Source organism: Telopea speciosissima, chromosome 3 (assembly GCF_018873765.1).
Source record: "Telopea speciosissima isolate NSW1024214 ecotype Mountain lineage chromosome 3, Tspe_v1, whole genome shotgun sequence".
Classification (NCBI taxonomy): Eukaryota; Viridiplantae; Streptophyta; class Magnoliopsida; order Proteales; family Proteaceae; genus Telopea; species Telopea speciosissima.
In genome coordinates this window covers 58767409-58786222 of record NC_057918.1, presented here as the reverse complement: position 1 = coordinate 58786222, position 18814 = coordinate 58767409, and the positions used below count along the sequence as shown (strand labels likewise).

General features: G+C 38.8%; 1 protein-coding gene across 9 annotated transcripts; it reads left to right on the top strand.

The window, feature by feature from the left end:
* Window positions 1-2459: 2459 nt before the first annotated feature.
* LOC122655784 (peroxisome biogenesis protein 22) lies at window positions 2460-17390 on the top strand. Of its 9 annotated transcripts, none has more exons than XM_043850112.1 (10): window positions 2460-2711; window positions 3448-3675; window positions 3762-3809; window positions 12615-12671; window positions 12861-12962; window positions 13404-13469; window positions 16538-16639; window positions 16775-16912; window positions 17000-17035; window positions 17139-17390. In XM_043850112.1, the coding sequence occupies exons 1-10, from the start codon at window positions 2607-2609 to the stop codon at window positions 17199-17201; spliced, it is 945 nt and encodes a 314-aa protein (XP_043706047.1). In that variant the 5' UTR covers window positions 2460-2606; the 3' UTR covers window positions 17202-17390. The 9 variants fall into 9 exon arrangements, with proteins under 9 accessions (XP_043706047.1, XP_043706050.1, XP_043706045.1 ...); XM_043850115.1 differs by having other exon boundaries at window positions 17117-17390; XM_043850110.1 differs by having other exon boundaries at window positions 17000-17041.
* Window positions 17391-18814: the final 1424 nt, after the last annotated feature.

Sequence of the window (18814 nt, the reverse complement as noted above, 5' to 3'; positions counted from 1 at the left end):
CTCCAAACACATCTGATTGGCTGGACCTTTGGGGCTCCGCACTGAAACTCTTAGGGCAGCCTCTCTCATTGATCTTTATCACTCTTTCATTACCAATCCACCCTTGCCATCGTTTGATTTAAAATTTGTTCTTTCCATCTTCTCTATCACTTGCTATTTTTTGTGGTTAGAAAGAAATTGTTGTTGGATGGAACAGTTTAATCCAAATCCTAACTCCATCCTTAAAAATATTTGTCGTTGGATTACTGATCTTAGGCTCTACTCGATCCCAATAACTAATTTCACTCATCTACCAAATCCCCTACAGGCACCCTTATCCACCATGGATATACTTAGCCTTATCCTACCTAAATCAGTAACCATAATTTGTGATGGAAGTTATATTCAAGAAACTGGAGATGCAGGATGGGCAGCAGTCATTTTTATTGACAAACAGCTTTGATGTTCTTGTGCTGGCTTTGGTCGTGCAGGATCAGCTTAGGAAACAGAAGTGCAAGGACTTCGAATCGGTCTTCAGCAGCTTTGAGAAGAACATGGCACTAGTCTCAATGTCTGGACTGATTACAGTAATTTGACACAGTGGCTCTATTAAGAAAACAACGCCCAGAATGACGATTTGCAGAAGAAAAACGAAAATAGAGAGAGAGCACACAACGCATAACACAGAGATTTACGTGGTTCACCTCCAAGATGGAAGCTACGTCCACGGCCGAGCAATAGATCTGGTTTCACTATTTTCTCTGAAAATGTTACAAACCCTCATAACCTTATCTCAAAGAGATAAGAACAATATATAGGAAAACCCTAACTCCAGAAAGTACACAAATGCCCCTAACCCAAAAAATGCCAAAAAACCTGAGTCGGACCAAAACATAACACATGGCTCAAAAGTACTCATTTTAAAGATCTCAACGAGCCCAACACAACTCCAACCTTACGCATGGAGCCCCGCCATTTTTTGGCATTCCGAAGTCGTTTTGAGGTTGAAATGGCCCTCCGAAAGTCTCAACTGCACTTTCTGGACCAAATCAGGCTTCACCAACAACAGGCTCACTCCAAAAACTATGCAATGGCCATGGGAAATCTTCACTATTTTGTGGGACATCAAAAGCCTTCTGTCTGTATTCCATGATATATGTATTATTAAGCAACATAGAGAACTTGTTCGGCTGGCTAATGATTTGGCTATTAAGGCCAGATCAACTAGAACCAATATGTACTTATCTGATATTTCTCTTTTTTAATCGTTATTAGATTCCCTTTCTCTACCAAAAAAAAATGTATGTGTTTACTTTCCTTCTTAGTTTACTTTTATGTTTTGCATTCTATGTTATTTTTTTTTCTGGTAAATATTTTATTTTATTTTTGACAAAAAATAGGAATACTGGTTTAACCTGGTGGACCAAGGTGCCAAATACCTTCTTTAGTTCACAACCTAACTTGCACCTATCTTTTGGTTTTACCGGCCTTTTTATTAGAGAATGTTTTTATTTTGTAGGTTCTAGACCCTAACCTAGGTGACAACTCCTTATTCATTCTCTTCTTCCAAGAGGATAAAAAATTTCCTTTGAAAAGGCTAAAGACAGTATTTGGCACCTTCTCTAAAGAAGGTGGAGAGAGCGAGAATCCCTTTATTTTTTCTCTTCAAATTTTTAAAGTTTTCATTACTTATTTTCTTAGGAATTAGGTCCGATCCAAGAAAGGATCGGCGGGCTTATTTGAATGGATTCAGATTCAAATCCTTGCTGTCAGGTGAAATTTATTTATTTATTTATTTTTGGAATTGAGAGCTTTTATATATATCTTACATTTTTAGGGGAGGACTAAGGAGGTGGAAAGGTACCAACTAGGAGACTCGAACTCGAGACCTCCTGGTGAGCATGGGCATGAAGCGCGCTAATCAACTGCACTAGGCAATTGTTGGTAAATTTTTTTTATTTTTCGATAACAGCAGGTGAAGTTCAATTTATCACACTTAAATCACTCCGCATACATTTCATAAAGCTCTTATTATTATTATTATTTTTTGGAGATAGGAGGGGTATCCGACTTTAGGCCGACTAAATCCCCCCTGGGCTCGTATATGACCCCCGCGCCACACACGAATCGGGAGCTTTTGGGTCCTAGTGAGCCTCAGGTGGGTGGCCCCAAGAAATTATGCAGCGGCGAAAAAACTCTTATTATTTCATTAAAAAAAAATAAAGCTTTTATTAGGGTTTGAAATCGAAGGATCGACGGTAGTGGCAATGGTTCATCGGAGACAAACAATCTAAATCGGTACATCGCGACGTGCCGAATCAGAACTTACATTCAATTCAATTTTTTGTATTGCACTAAGAAAAAAAAAAAAACAAAAACATGTGAAGAAGAAGAAGAAATGAGGAGAAAGACGGATTCGCCAAAGAGAAAGGAATTTGTTATTGTCCATTCTGCCCGTCGACAAAGTTTCTCTCTCTGTATCTTTCTCTCTCTCCTTAACGTGAAGAAAAGGATCCCCGCGTTGTAGGGTTTAACCCGCGAAATTTGCAGAAAACATGGCGGATTCAAGAGCTTTGGGGTTTATCTAAGACGATAAGGCTAAGGAAGAATACGGTTGGAGTTCCGCCATGGCTGATTCCTCTAGGGATGACTTAGTTCAGTTGCTAAAGAGATTAGGCGCGTATCTTACCGTCCAGATGTCTAACCTCTTCTCGATCTCCCCAGATAATCTGGTTCTCAACTCTACCTGCTCTTCTCATATCTCCATTCGAATTTCTTTGCTTTGGTTGCGGATCTGTTAGGTTTTACTCACAACCATTGTTTCTTCTGGTTATTCTTCCTTTTCATTAGTCTTCAAACAAATTGTTCTTTTTTTTTTTTTAAATTTCTACTGCTGATTGTTAATTCTTTTTGGAACTTAATATAGAGATCGATGATTCATGAACTGGATTCATATTGGTATTGTGGGAGGAGGGATTGATTATTTAGAAATGGAAGTTTCTAAGGGATGGGATTGTTAGCTCTCCAATGATAGTTTTTAATAGAATTGAAGTTACAGCCACCTTGATTATCCAAAGGGCGAATAATCCATTCCTAATCATATTTTAGAACTGATTTAGGAGAAGGAAAATCTGCGTTGGAGCTGGACTGTGGAAAACATTGTAAAGTCTGTGGACTACTGCCCTACTCCCAATATGTCCTTTCCGTCGATGTTTTTGCTTCTTGAAGTAGCACTAATCACTGGATTTAGTCATTAGAAACTTCAACATTGGACTATATTGGATTTTATCGGAATTTTACACTGTCTTCATGGTTCACCCTATTTTTTGTGCTTCGGAGGGTGTCAGTTGTTGGGGGATGAGGCCAAGTGTCTTACATTTTGGCAATTATCTTGAGTAAAGCTATATCACATGCAAATTAACATTTTTGATAAATGGGATTTTCTAACTACCTTTGTATTGATGTCAGAGTACTCGCAGTGTTGGTGCTCTTGCGGGGCTTGTTATTGCTATTGTTTTTACATGGAGGTTGTTGAGAACTCCTCCAACACATCAAAGAAGACGACCCAAACGTCAGGCCCAAACACCTAGTAGTTCTGGTGTCAGTACTGCAGTTACAGTCGCTTCTGGACTCAGTTCATCTTTAGAGGACTCAAGAGCTCAGAATGTAATTGATGAGTTCTTCCAGCCAGTAAAGGTATAATAATGTCATTGTTTCTGTAATTTAATTGCATCTTACTTCTGTTCTCTGTATTTTGACATTCTTTGCTTTCTTTGTTTCAGCCAACACTAGGGCAAATAGTAAGACAAAGGTTGAGTGAAGCAAGGAAGGTATTTGATTTTATCCTCTTTATCCATCTATTAAGCCACTAATCGCATCACCTTTCATCTGTTAGTTAACCTCTTTGATATAATGATTTGTTTATTGATATTGAGGTGGAGCAGAACATGTGTAAATACAATTTTGTGGGTCTGGTCAACCCCTACACTGAATCCTATGAGAGGCGTGTTTAGAACCTTATACCAAGTGGTGATATATGTAATGCCATCTTATCAGGGGAATTGAAATTTTATCGGAAGTGCAATATGTAGCATTTCTGCTAAACTTGGTTGGACTACAGATTATTGAGTGGTTCAACCATGTAACTGAGGAAAGTGAACCCCCATTCCGCCAATAAAGTGAATTACAGTCTGGTACATTGCATGTTCAATCACAACTTGACATTTCTTATATCTTTGCAGCGGGTACATGAGGGCACAAAGGGTAATATGTGAAAGTTTAAGGCATTGGGCAAGTTGTTAGGACCTTCAGAAGCACTGTGGCTTAGCCTGTTTTTTCGTTTATTTTTAAAGCATAAATTTTTTCTTGGGAGGGGGGTGATGAGAGAGTGGCTTAGCCTGTTTTTTCGTTTATTTTTAAAGCATAAATTTTTTCTTGGGGGGGGGGGGTGATGAGAGAGATATATCATTTGGAAAAAGAATTTTTTCCATCTTAAGGCATATCTATGCACCATGGTGGATTAGCCCCAGGCCCTCCAGGGTTTTAAGGCCATGGCACCATCTATAGAGGGTTATTTTATATTAAAATTTTGAGACCTGATCTACTTTTTTGAGATGTTGGGTTGGGTTAACCTTCCTGCTCTGTGGGAATGCACCTACTTTGAGTGGGTGATACATCACCAAAATGCTCTGTGACAGTGGTTGAAGATGATGATGAAGCCGGTGTTGGTTCTGTCTCGATGTTGGGGATGGTACCCCTTCCTCTTCTTGCCCAAAGTAGAGCGGTGAAGTCCAGTTGGGGTACCCGGGAACCTTATCACTGTTTGCTGCTTTCGAGCTGCTAATGGCGTATTTTATTGAAAATCCATCTATAGAGGGTTATTTTATATTAAAATTTTGAGTTCTGATCTACTTTTTTGAGATGTTGGGTTGGGTTAACCTTCCTGCACTGTGGGAATGCACCTACTTTGAGTGGGTGATACATCACCAAAATGGCTTATTTTATTGAAAATAAAGTTTGTGTTAGGCTTTTGATCCCATGGGTTTACTTTGTAATTGGCCACTTTAACGGGCCTAAATATGGGTAGAAAATAAGAAAACGGGATTTACTTTATTTTTTTAGTTAGAGTCATGTTTTGATTTAGTTTGTTTCATTATTTGAGTTTCCTAGTCAGTTTATGTTACCTTTTTAGTTAAGGATTGGATTAGACCTTTCCTTTTTAGTGTTTGAGTCTTTTATATAAGTTTGCAAGGGGCTACAGCCCTGTACACGAATTTGATTAATGAGATTTTGGCTTGAGCCTTTTCTTTTATTCTGTGAGACTCAGACGGTGGCTATGAGATGCAGTGCTTTGTGGTGGGATACCATTAATGGCTGGTGGGATTCCAGTCGAGGCTAGGTGGGATGCTTAGTCATATCTTCTTCTTCTCAAGTAAGTAATCCTTTGTTTTCTGCCATTGTTGCTGTCAGTGATTTGTCAGTCCTTTCACTACTAGGATTGCTGAGTTGGAAGGTGAATGTCTAATTCTCTACTCTGATCTTTGTTCAGATTACTGATTTCTGGTTTGTGAGATACTTAAAATTCTCTCTGTTTTTTTTTCTTTCAGTTTTCTCTATTTCAGAATTTGTGTTTTCAAAATTACTTATAATCCAGCATTTGGATTGTTGTGAAACCTTAGGGCTTTGATACAAACTACTGAGGTTAAGGTCTGATCCAAATTTTAGACTAAACCGTTGGTTAGATTGAATTTAATTTCAATTTTCCATCTCAGGGATTGCCGCCTGGGACATCACTATTTTTTAAATTACTTCCAAACTGCTCATCAGACCATTTCCATCTTTTGAAGGGTTATTATCCTTCGTATTGGCTATTGTTTCTTAGAGTTTGGTGATAATCTGAAAGGTTTTGGTTTTCAGTCGATTTTGGGTCTTCGTATTTGAGTGGGGCCTTGGGATCTTATCCGGGAGGGTTTTAGAGTTCTTCCTATCCCCCCCATAAGTGGGACCTTGGTATAAACTGGAAAGCTTGAGATGCTTGCATTTATGGAGATATAGTAGATATTGCTTATTTTTAGCAGGTAGCTCAAGTGGAATGCACGGGGCTTCTGGAAAGCATGTCTGGTTGATGGCCACTGCAGTTCCAGAATTTACTAGTACATGCTAGTTAGATATTAGACAATTTGCATCTGAGGGTGATGTGTATCGTACCAGCTTCAATGTATAATATAAGATAAAAACAGAATTACAATGTAAAAGGATTCTTAGTTAACTAAACCTATGACCAACTCATAATAGGAAACTGAAACCTAAATGGCTAAATCTAATTACAATAAGAAAAGGAAACAACTAATGCACTTAACTAGAAACATAACCCCATAGTGCTGAGGTCCACCGACACCCTGATTAATAACTCTAACTACAAAGGAAATATCTGGATGAGTGAATCTCAGATAAATAAGTTTCCCAACAGGTCTTTTAAACTGATGTTTATCCTTAGTCTTTTTCGTCACTCACCCCAAAGTTCAGATTTGGATCCATAGGGTTGTCAACAGGCTTACGACCTGACATGCCTGTGTCAGATAGAAGGTCCAGGACGTATTTCCTTTGTGACAAATCGATATCTTTCTTGCAACGAGCAATTTCAATACCCAAAAAGTACCTGAGTACTCCTAGGTCTTTCATCTAAAAATGCCGATGAATATATGCCTTGACCTCTTCAATACCAGAAGAGACATTACTTGAAATTATGATATCGTCAGCATACACAACAAGGATGACAACTTTGTCCCCTCTGCGGCAAACGAACGTGGAGTGATTGGAGAAGCACTGACTGAACCCATATCCACAGATAACTTTACTAAACTTGTCAAACCAGGCACGTGGAGACTGTGTTTCAGCCCATATATAGCTTTGTGAAGGCAACATACCTTGGATGCATTCTCCCCCTGAGCAACATACCCTGGAGGTTGCTCCATATAAACCTTCTCATCAAGATCACCATAAAGGAACACAATTTTAATATTGAGCTGAAACAAAGGTCAATCGAGATTCACTGCTAAGAAGATAAGCACTTGAACAGAATTAAGTCGGGCCACAGGTGCGAAGGTCTCAAAGTAGTCAACATACCCTTTTGGCAGTAGGTACGCTTCAAGTCTTCCCATACCCCTTTGGCAGTAGGGTGAAACATAACATTCGCGACAATAGATTGATCCATACTATTCCACAGCTATATAAGGAGCGTTTCAGTCTCATGCATCCACTCATATGCTTTTATCTCATTAGGGTCTTTGGAATTAGCAGATGGGGGATCAGATTGGAGGTATTTTAATTTGCCCTTTGCATTAATACAGACTTTAACTGCCTGAGCCCATAAAGTAATTGGAAACTCCAGAGAGTTTGATAGTTGTAATCTGGACATTCACGATGTCTGAAGTAGCTTTTGGTTCAGCCATAATGTACTGTAGGAATCAACTGAGAGACTATTTCAAGCACAAATAAATCTCCAAGACTGGAGTGATGTAAGAACACTGATACGGAATGAAAACCCACAATCTGGAACTGATATAAGGTGACCTGAAGTAACCGCAGGTCCAAAACTTCAATTCTGAGTTGAAAAACTCAAATTTTGGGGTGAAAATTGAGAAAGCAACATCAACAGGTCAGATAGACCTGAAACAAGTACCGAGTTGTCTTCAAAAGAGAGGTTAGAACTCCCCAAAATATTAGGGTGATCTTCTGGACCGATCAGCAACAGCAGCAAGTTCGAACCAAATAAAAAAAACCAGAAAAACAGAGTACTGCCTCCTCTGTTTTAGATAATTAAATGGAAGACAGCAGCAAGCTTAGGAGAGTACCAAACTGTGGATTGAATATGCCTCCATGGTGGCTTAACAGACCCTCAAAGTATGAACACCATCCGCTTATCTGGTTGAGAGTAATTTGAAATCTCCACTGCCATCAAAATAGAGGACCATAAACTGCCGCCAGCAGAAAACTTCAATGAACTTGCACCGATTGATTGATTATTTCATGGAGATCAATAAAGCTATATTAGAGACCCTACCTAGTGTATCATCATATCACCATCACTAGGGTCTGAAACAAATTTTAAAGCATCACAGGTTGCTGCAACCTTCAACCGAAAGCGTTAGTGATCTTCAAAACCAGAATCTTGTATTGAGCCAAGTTATCAGAGAAGCTCTGATACCATGTGATGTTATCTGAATCTTAGAGTACCAGTAGAGTAGGAGAGAGATAGAGAAGAGAGGAAGAAGAAAGTAGGAGAGAGATAGAGAAGAGAGAAAGCTGGACGACGATAATTAAGGACACATTTTAAAATTCTAGTTGCTTTTCTGAAATAGTTTAGCCCTGAATAATGTGTTTTCTTTCTCAATTTGTGGAGATTAGTTATTCAGTACCCTGCTTTTGTACCCAATGTGCTTTAGTATGTTCCATGCTAGGATAACAATTTCAAAGCTGGGAAGGCTAATAATTCCTCCATTTTAATTTAATGATATACCAGTGAAATAATCTGGGTTACTTTGATTGATGCAGTTTGGGGTTGTGTCATATATTTGGAGTGTTCTTTGGTTTCATGGGTGCGATGAATTGGACATGTTTGTTAGTTTTTTTGAGGGATTCTTGTTTCTTCCTTATCATGGAATTTAGGCTCTCTTTGGTATGATTTATATTTCTCCTTTTCTGCTATTTCTATAAATAGATTTTGATAAATAATTTGTAATCTAAAATGAGAATTTGTTTGGTTGCTTATGTACATTATGAATTCGGGAATAGAATCCATTTGGTTGTTGATAAACTCATTCGAAATGGAATAATTACCTATAAAACACTAACTGTGATACACACCATCACTTCGAAGGTCTTTTCCTACCTTCACTAAGTGTGTTTCTCTGAAACCTCTCCTTTACATTTTCTTCTCAAAACCCATTCAACTTATCATAAACCACTTATTTATCTCTTTCCTTCTTCCCAAACACCAAACACATACTCCTAAGTCATATCGATTGAAGATATTGAATAAAAATTGATGAACACGATATTCATCTCCCTCTCATTTGAATTCTTTATGGCTCTTGATGAATCTGGTTACCGACCATGTCCAGCTCAGAGCAGAGACAGAGAGAGAGAGAGAGAGAGAGAGAGAGAGAGAGAGAGAGAGAGGACCAACTATAGGAGCCAGTATAATGTAGTCCTAGATTGGTAGAAGACCAACTAGGAGCTGGTAAACCAGGATCTGTTATGAACAGGTGAATCAGCTAGGTCAAAATAGGGTTTTTGGTAAAATTAGGGTTAGGGTTATGTCAAGGTAGGGGAGTTTATCAATGAAGGTCCTAAGATGTTTTGATGGATGGAAGCGTGTAAATTGGAATGGGCAGCAACTTAGGTTTAGGGTTTTAGGTTTTGGAAAAGAAGAAAAGGGGAGGGGGGGATCTAGGGTTTAGGATGGGAATTTGGGGTTAGGGTTTGGATTGATTATTCCTAGTGTAGGGAATGAAATTCGATTCAGGTTCCTAAGATGTTTTGATGGATGGAAGTGTGTAAATTTGAATGGGCAGCAACTTAAGTTTAGGGTTTCAGGTTTTGGAAAAGAGGAAAAGAGGAAAAGAGGGGGTCTAGGGTTTAGGATGGGAATTTGGGGCTAGGGTTTGGATTGATTATTCCTAGTGTAGGTAATGAAATTCGATCCAAGTATGTTGTGTTTCTGATAGTTGGATTGGTCTGTGAAGAATTTGGGTAATGGGATGATCTCCAGAAATAGGTGGGATGTTGTGGTTTGAATGGGGTAATGGGAAAACAGCTTGGTTCGAGTATTCCAATTGGGCAGGAGATTACTCGATTCAATTATGTGAAGGTGTTCTTAGTTGAATGGTTTGTTAAGACTTTTGGGAGATGGGATCATGGGGTGGTTTCAAGAGATGGGTGGGAAAATTAGGGTTTTGGGGTGGTTTGGAGGATTAGGAGAAGAATGGGTATCCTCAAGTTTCTCATCTTTGAATTGAGCATTCCCTTCTATATTTTTGTAGTTCCCATCATTTCTTTAATAGTCATGTCGCTACGAGCTTTCCTTGGTTGATTAAGAAGGCCTTGGGGATGTAGAGGATTAGGAGAAGAAGATTGGGGATGGGGATGATTCAACTTACTGTTGTTGCAAGGGTAGCTCAGTTGGTTAGAGGATCTTGAATAAATCTTGAATCTTGATCTTGAACTTGAAGGAGATCTTCAAAGAATTGAAAGAAAGCTTCAAAGAACCACCCGGGCTTCACACCGCAAGGTGTCGATTGGATCAAACACCAATCCCACCAACAAACCACCTGGGCTTCCCATCGCAAGGAGTCAATCGGCTCAAACACTGATCCTACCAGCCTTGATCATACATAAGACAAAAATTTTCAATGGAGAAGAAGAGCAGCAAAAGCTTTTCATTAATATCAAAATTTGTGTTCAATATTTGCCCCCTTACAACCTTATACAAAAGACTTAAAAATAGACTCCTACAATAAAAAGGAAAGGCTTAACCCAATCCTTAACCTATTAGGTAACTTAGACTGAATAGGAAATTAAAAAAGACTCAAAACAGAGTCCTAATCCAGCCCTTAAATTAAAGTACTAGAGAATAAAAAAGGAATATTCTAACTTCACTTAAATTGAACCACTGGTTCAAACCAGTTTTGGACCGGTTCAATTTAAAACATAAAATAAAACTAAGTATGGGAAATAAAATATCTAATCCCTTATGCAACCCTATTACCAATACTTTAGGTCCATAAAAACAGAGTCCTAATCCAGCCCAACTAGATACTTAAATTAAAGTCCTAGAGAATAAAAAAAGAATATTCCAACTTTACTTAAATTGAACCACTGGTTCAACCAGTTTTGGACTGGTTCAATTTAAAACATGAAATAAAACCAAGTATGGGAAATAAAACATGTAATCCCGTATGCAACCTTATTACCCATACTTTAGGTCCATAAAAGTGACCCATCACGTCGAAAACCCATGGGATCAAAGGCCCAACATGTATAGAAACAAGCCTATTTTGGTGATGAATCAACATCAGAGAGAGAGAGAGGTTTGTCTGTCCTCTTCGGGTTCATGTGCAACAGAGTTGTGTCCTCCCCACCCCCCCCCCCACAGAACTAAAACTCGCAAGATCTCGTTTTTTCCCAGGGTTGAGACAAGATGGCTTTCAAGTTGAAAAAGTGCAACAACTCGAGCTCTCGAGAATCTCGACCCAAACTCCTTTATATGAGTGCCAGATCTCGAGATCTCGGTGGGAAATCTTGGTATACAGACACTTATCTGTGCAAACCTTGGCATACAGATACTTATGTATGCCAAAAACCAAGACAGACACTTATTTATGCCTAATATCATTTAAGTAAATGTTTTTGTATTTCATTTACTTCAGATATTATTCATAAATAAGCAAATACCCCCCTATTTGAATCCAATAAAAATAGCTAAAAAATCAAATTTCAAAAGGAAAAAAAAGTCAACACCCCCAGTTCAAGAACAAAAACTGGATTTTCGACAGTAGGTGCAATTTTCAACTTTCTAATGCTTGGGTTTTTTCAAATCTAAAAATTCCATAAATTTTAATTTGGTAAAACATTGTGAAAAACCAAAAGTGCGGTAAAATATTCTTCTTTTTTTTTATGTCTAAAAAAATATTTTCATTCAGTGCGATTTTGTCAGAATTCGCACACACTAAATTTAGTTTGACCGGTACATAACTCCTTCAATATAAATCAAATTTAAGCAATCTTGGACTTGTTGGAAAGCTTTCAAAACAAAGCTTTTACTTAAATGATGTTAGGCATAAATAAGTGTTTGTCCTGGTTTCTGGCATAAGTAAGTGTCTATCCTGGTCCCCCCCCCCCCCTTTGCGCCCACCCACAAAACTCATGTTTGGCGCTTACCAAAGCTTTCATCGGATCATTGTCCCACTACAGCTACAGTGTGGCAGTCGACTGTCCGATCCTGACAGGATTTCATAGCCAAAATTCTGTAATGACTTCATTGAAGCTTTGGAAGCAGCAGCAGAGAGAAGCAAGACTAGAGAGGAGCAAAGGAGACGAAGGGAGACCAAGAAAGCGTTGAATTTTTCCTGAAGTGGGCTGAACACTAATCTCATACTCAACTGAACAATTCCAATCTGAGTCTGTCTTCATCCAAATGGGTGCGTACTATGGTGGTCCCAGAACCTTTGCTGTTGTCGGCCTCGCCTCTTCATGTTTTTGGCCAGTGATTCTTTCCATTTGAGAATCTTTGAACAAGGAAGAGGGGAAGAAGGTGAAAATGGGTTTTGATACCTTTGTTTCCAAAAAAAAAAAAATGAAATGTCACCAATGCCCTCGGCTTTGAGCAGAGCACATGCTCATTCAAGGTTTAGCGCATAAATAACAATATATTGTTTAAGGCCATAAATCATAAATAGATCCTCATCTATTTGTAAATTTCAATTTATTTTTTATTTATAAGAAATAAGAAATAAGGACCAGAAATCAAATAAAAAGCCTACAGTGATAAAACTGCTTAGAAAAATAGAAATATAAATCATACCAAAGATAGCCTTAAATAGCCTGTATCATGATATTTTTACCTCGTTTTGTAGGTTACATGCCGATTGCTCGGTGTAATCCTTGAGGAGAGTAGTCCAGAGGAGCTTCAGGTGTGGAACATTCTTTCTCTATCTCTCTCTGCTTTTTCAAATTTTCCCCTATGCATTTTGTTGGATTGTATGGGCCAGAATACTGTGGGGGTATTCTGGACTTTTTCCTTTTATTATGTCTTTTCTCTTTTATTATGAGTGGAACTGTTCAAAAGACTGATATTGTTGTCTACTCCTCTTTTTGGACAGAAACAAGCAACTGTGAGGTCTTCTGTGCTGGAAGTATTGCTGGAGATCACAAAGTTCTGTGATCTTTATCTTATGGAAAGAATCCTGGATGATGAAAGTGGGGTGTGTCTAGTATTATTTTCTTAAATATGCACATGTAACCCCTGGGCATTATATTATTGTTTCATGAAAGGGAGAGGGTTCTCTGCCTGGCAGCGTGGCCCCTAGGCCAGCAGGGGGCCATTCACAGCACACGCGGGAGAACAACAGAGGTGTGATTTTTCACATTCACGGGGGCCAGGCAGTCGTTTTGCCTCCCTTTGTGTCTGGGCAGGCACCACACTGCCAGGCAGTGTTCTTTTTCCCTTCTTTAAAACATTAAAACGATACTGAGTATTGATATGCCTATTATGTCCAAATGCATACTGGTGTTGATCTGATGTGCATTTCTTGCACCTATTTGTGTGCTTGGATATTGAGCCAGACCTCTCTTATGCTATTTGCCAGCTGTCCTTGTTGACTCTAGTGTCCATGCTGACCATGGAAGGGAACATTTCTGTGCAGGAAAAAGTTCTTTTGGCATTAGAGAATGCTGGGATTTTCACATCCGGTGGTTTGGTTAAAGATAAGGTAATAATCAGATATTGGAAAGATATAACTCGCAGTTTTAAAAATACCAATGAACCATGATTCCTGTGGAATTATGGATGTAGTTTGTCTCTACCTAAGATGTATTTCTAATCCAGTTGTGCAAATTCTCATTGTTGTATAAATGTATCTAATTATATATTTTATTTTTGTAGCATTGCCACCAACTATCTTTTCCCATGACCTTGAATTGTTATTAAATTTTCAATCTTGCTCCGTGTTGCTTTTTCTGTTAATACAACTACAACTCAGCCTTATCCCAACTAAATGGTGTTGGCTACATGGATCCTTGCCTTCCAATCTACTCTATTTGAGGTCATACTTGCTACAAGGCCTAAGCTATGCATGTCTTTCCTCATCACTTATGCAAAGGTCATTTTAGGTCTGCCCTTGGCTCTTTTAGTTCCTTCAATCTAAATCAAATCACTCCTCCGTACTAGATCATCCAAAGGCCTCCATTGAACATGGCCATGCCACCTCAAACGACTTTCTCGTAGCTTATCATGTATCGAAGCTACTCTCAAACCAGCTCTAATATGATCATTCCTTACTTTATCCTTCCTAGTTTGTCCACTTATCCATCTCAACATCCTCATCTCTGCTGCATGGATTTTATCTATATGATGTTTCTTAATTTCCCAACATTCTTCACCATATATCATAGCCAGTCATATGACTATCATATAAAATTTTCCTTTAAAGTTTTAAAGGAATACACCGATCACACAACACTCTAGACGCACCTCTCCACTTCATCCATCCTATTTTAATTCTCTGCGAAACAACATCCTCTATATCGCTGCCTTTATTTATGATTGAGCCATGATACCTTAAATAATCACTTTGCGGAATCTCCCTCATCAATTTTCACCACCTCATTATCCGTCCTAGTGTAACCAAAATTACACACCATATACTTCGTCTTCGTTATTCTTATCTTAAAACCTTTTGACTCCAAGGTTCATCTCCATTACTCTAACTTGGTATTAATCCCTGCTTTTGTATCATTCACCAAAAGAATATCATTAGCAAAAAACATACACTACGGAACCATAGTTGTCAAGGCGTCGCCTATGCGTCTAGGCGCCTTGGTCGCCTAATTGATGTCGCCTTGATTTTTTACCCTCTCCAACGCCTTGGATCGCCTAGACGCTGTGACAACTATGCCAGGAAACTCATCTTGAATGTCTCTGGTTTTAAATCATCCATGATAATTGCAAATAAATAAGGGCTTATAGTTGTTCCTTGATGTAACCCAATTATAATTGGGAATTCACTACCTTGGCCCCCCATAGTTCTTACATTGGTCGCCGCACCATCATAAAAATCTTTACTCAATCTTTAATTATGTCTACATATTTACGTGAAACACTTTTCTCTAGAACTTTCTAGATTAACTCTCTAGAGACTCTATCATAAGCTTTTTCTAGGTCAATAAAGACCATATAGAGATCTTTGTTGCAATCTCTAAATTTTTCCACAAGTCTCCTGATTAGGTAAATAGCTTCTGTTGTGGGTTTTCATGGCATTAACCAAATTGGTTCTCCGTAATAGTAGTTTCTTGTCTCAAGTGGGTTTCAATAATCCTCTCACATAATTTCATAGTATGACTCGTTAATTTTATGCCTCTATAGTTATTGCAACTTTGAATATCACCTTTATTTTTGTAAATTGGAACCATGATGTGTCTCCTCTATTCATCTGACATTTTCCTTGTGCTCATAATCTTATTAAACAGCTTGGTTATCCAAGCTAAACCACAGATTCCTAAGCTCTTCCGCAGTTCTATTGGGATCTCATTTGGGCCTTGTGCTTTGCCTACTTTCATCCTTCTTAAAGTTTATTTTACTTTAGACACCCTAATTTTTCGTTTAAATCTACGACATATGGTGTCTTGATGGATAATGCAGTCTTCTGGAACACTATTACTCGAAGTGTCTTCATTTAGTAAGTTGTAGAAATCACCTTCCCATCTCTTCTTATTGTCCTCATCCCTTATTAGTATTTTACCATATTCACTTTTAATACATCTAACATCTTCGAGATCTCTATGCTTTCATTCCCTCACTTTAGCTATCTTATAAATAACTTTTCTTCTTCCTTTATGCTCAGATTGTTATAAAGATCTTCATATTTCTTCGCCCTTGCTATTCCCACAATCTTCTTAGCTTCATTTCTAGCAAATTTATACTTTTGTAGATACTCTACATCCGTAGTTCTTTGCTTTTTCTTTTAATACTTCTTAAATTCTCCTCTTGCTAATAATGTTTGGTGTACCTTGAGTTGTAACATAGCAAGAATCTGTTACATATCTATCAGAACCGTTTCACTTTGTTCAGAATTTTTTTTGGCTGGAGCAAGCTAAATTTGATACTATAGATGCATGAAATAGTTATCCCTAGGGTGTTGGGGGGGGGGGGGGGGAAGGGGAAAGTAAACTTTGTGAAGTTTAGATTGAGAAGAAGTTTTAAGACAGGTCCTGTTGATGGTGAAATGTGGCATTTGCCCATGGAGCAAGATTCTAAATCTCGGTTCGAGTCTGGTTTTGGTCAGGCTTGGAACTGAGATGTGTCGAATCTTGTTTTGAGGTTTTGACCCTAGGCCTTCGGGGCTCAAAACTTGGGTTTCGCCCATGGGTTTCATTTCGGCCAGGTCCGAAACCAAGACAACTCGGAGATTTCGATCAGTTTTGGCTGAGTTTTAGTTCCATGCCATTGATATGGTGAAATGTGGCATTGCCCATGGAAATTATTCGAATAAACCCCAAACTTGGTAACACATTCATTTGTTCTGATTGGGCCCGACAACACTGGTTTTGCTCCTTGTGGACCACTTGCAATATTTAACTGATCAGTTTTGATTTTAATTTTTAGGCATTAAGTTCTCTGATACTTGTGATTGAAGTCCACAAAATTCATATGAATGAACTTATTTGCCAATACAGTGTTGTGCACCCCTCCCGAAGATCTGTCTATTTCCTTCTTTCATCACAACTTATGTTTTGGTATATTTGCAGCTAAATTTTATTTCTGTACCAAATGCACCTGCAGGTTCTCTTCTGTAGCACAGAAAATGGCAGGACATCGTTTGTTCGGCAACTGGAACCAGATTGGCATATTGACACAAGTCCTGATATCATCTTTCAGCTGGCTGTATGTATCCATCTTCCATACTCAACAATCGTGACCTGTTTCTCCTGCTACTTTGCCATTGATTTTTAATTTCTTGTATTCCTTATAGAATGCACAAATTCGAATCTTTCTTTAATCCTTGCTACTCTGTTTCAGAGGTTCATCAAGTATCAGCTCCACATCTCTCCCAACAGACCTGAACGTACCGATTCTAATCTTTTTACCTCCCCAACTTTGGAGCAGTTTTTTGGATTCACACACAAATTAATTCATGATGATTCTTCCTTAAACTGGTAAGAGATGCATGTGTCTGACTTTCACATTTAATTTTGTTCACATTTGCACTATACAAGGTAGTTCACTATGGTTCATTGGATCACTGGACTATGGATCATGGATCCAGTGAAGTTACTGCAGGTTTGGATATACTGAAGCCTTTTCTTATTCTAGTTTTGGTTTCTGAATATCAGCTTTGTCATTTTGTAGCCCTTATCCCAGGATTGAACCCTTGGCCTCATAGGCTAATATCCAGCATGCTTTAGTGGTTAGAGCTTCTTTTTGTTCTAGTTGCTGTTCGAGGTGATAAAAGACCCCGAAGATGATCTCCATTGTTTCCAAGGAGCTTTCAATATTTGAAATTGTGCGTCACCTTAACTCATTTGAAGCTTGAGAGTTGGATACGAAGTGTCTAAAAATCTTTGAGATGATGAATTCTCAATATGTTTTAGTTGAGAATTTAAGTCCATAGACATGGGTTCATTTGGTGGTGTTATCTCTTGTGATGATTTTATGCAAAAAACATGCTAAAAAAAGGGCTCCAGGTTTCCTGTGTTCGATGGGTTAATGCATGATTGCCCTTTACCATATGCAGCTTTGTAGATTTTGATTGCAGAATGGCAGCAAGTCTCAAGGATTATTTATTGAGGTAATGTTTCTGGAGCTGAAGAATTATCCCCAAATTATTACGGTCTTTATTGCCTTCCTATGACGTATGACCCCGTGAAGTGTATTCTCCCCCCGCTATTCTTTCCTTGAAATCTACCAGAGCAGGTGTATCAGCTCGTTAATCTAAACGAGTTGGCCAAGCCCTTTGGCATGACAGGGCATTAAAGCAGTCTCAGTTGGATTAGAATTTAGAGGCACTCATTTTAAACACATTGGCCAGGCTCCTCGTCAAACCATTTTCCAAACTCAAAGAACAAACGAAAGGTAGTGTACTTTTTGGCCTTTTCTCCGCATAGTACTCCATAATAAAGCATGACCTTGTAATGAACAATGTCTCACAACAAATGCTCTTCATCCCCCGTCTGGTTGGGGAACCCCCCCAGGCCGTATCCCTCCTCGCCTCTGATCTACTTCTTGGCAGACCCAAAGTTTCCCATTGCTTCCTGAAGCTTTTTCTAAAGACTTGCCCCTATTTTCCATCTTCATTCAATCACTAGCAGTTTTCCATCCTTCAATTCGCCTTGTCATCTTCTTTTAACACACCCCTACTCCATGTTCCTCTTTACTGAGCTACATTCCTTCACCCTACCTCTAACCTTCCAATATTAATGGTTGTTGCATTAAACAATCATCTCCTACCCCATCTATCCCCTTCAAGTAATTCTTTATCACACCTTCGTAATTCACTACCGGCTTGTGGTCATAAAGGTACGGAAGGGGATCCTCTACAATGTCCCTAGTGCACATCTGATGGTTGGCAATACCTGTTGTGCTGCCCAACCATTGGATGCCCACTGGCCCGCTAGAGAGGATCCGGGACCTAAAAGTACTCTTTGCCGTACAAGAGAACAACGCCCAGACCCAAGAAATGGCACTCTACCATGCGAAAAGCATCATAAAGAAAAGGCTTCGCAAAGAGTAATGAAAGTGGCCATGACATTGAAAAGTTGAGCTAAAAAAGAAAAGAGGAAGGAAGATTCTCAAAGTCTTAGTATTGTTAACCCCAAAAAAGATAAAAATCAGAGATCACTCTCCCGGTCTCTAACCGAAGATCTGTACATATATGGTTATGTTTTTGGCTGTATTAATCCAGATTGGAAACTTCTTAGCGATTTTATGGTGGCTAATTGGAGGCCCCTGCATCCTGCAAGCTAACGAAGTAATAGTCTTTGATGGAGGCCATTTTGCGGTGGAATTTGCTTCAAAAGATCATCGAGACAAAGTTCTTGAAGCATCCCCTTGGTGGTACAA

Excerpts from the sequence above, each read along its gene's own strand:
- LOC122655784 (XM_043850110.1), top strand. The coding sequence starts at position 2,607 with ATGGCTGATTCCTCTAGGGATGACTTAGTTCAGTTGCTAAAGAGATTA. Across the intron at positions 3,676-3,761 it reads AGTTCTTCCAGCCAGTAAAG|CCAACACTAGGGCAAATAGT; the intron begins GTATAATAATGT and ends TCTTTGTTTCAG. Across the intron at positions 17,042-17,138 it reads TGAAGTTACTGCAGGTTTGG|GCTAATATCCAGCATGCTTT; the intron begins ATATACTGAAGC and ends TTGGCCTCATAG.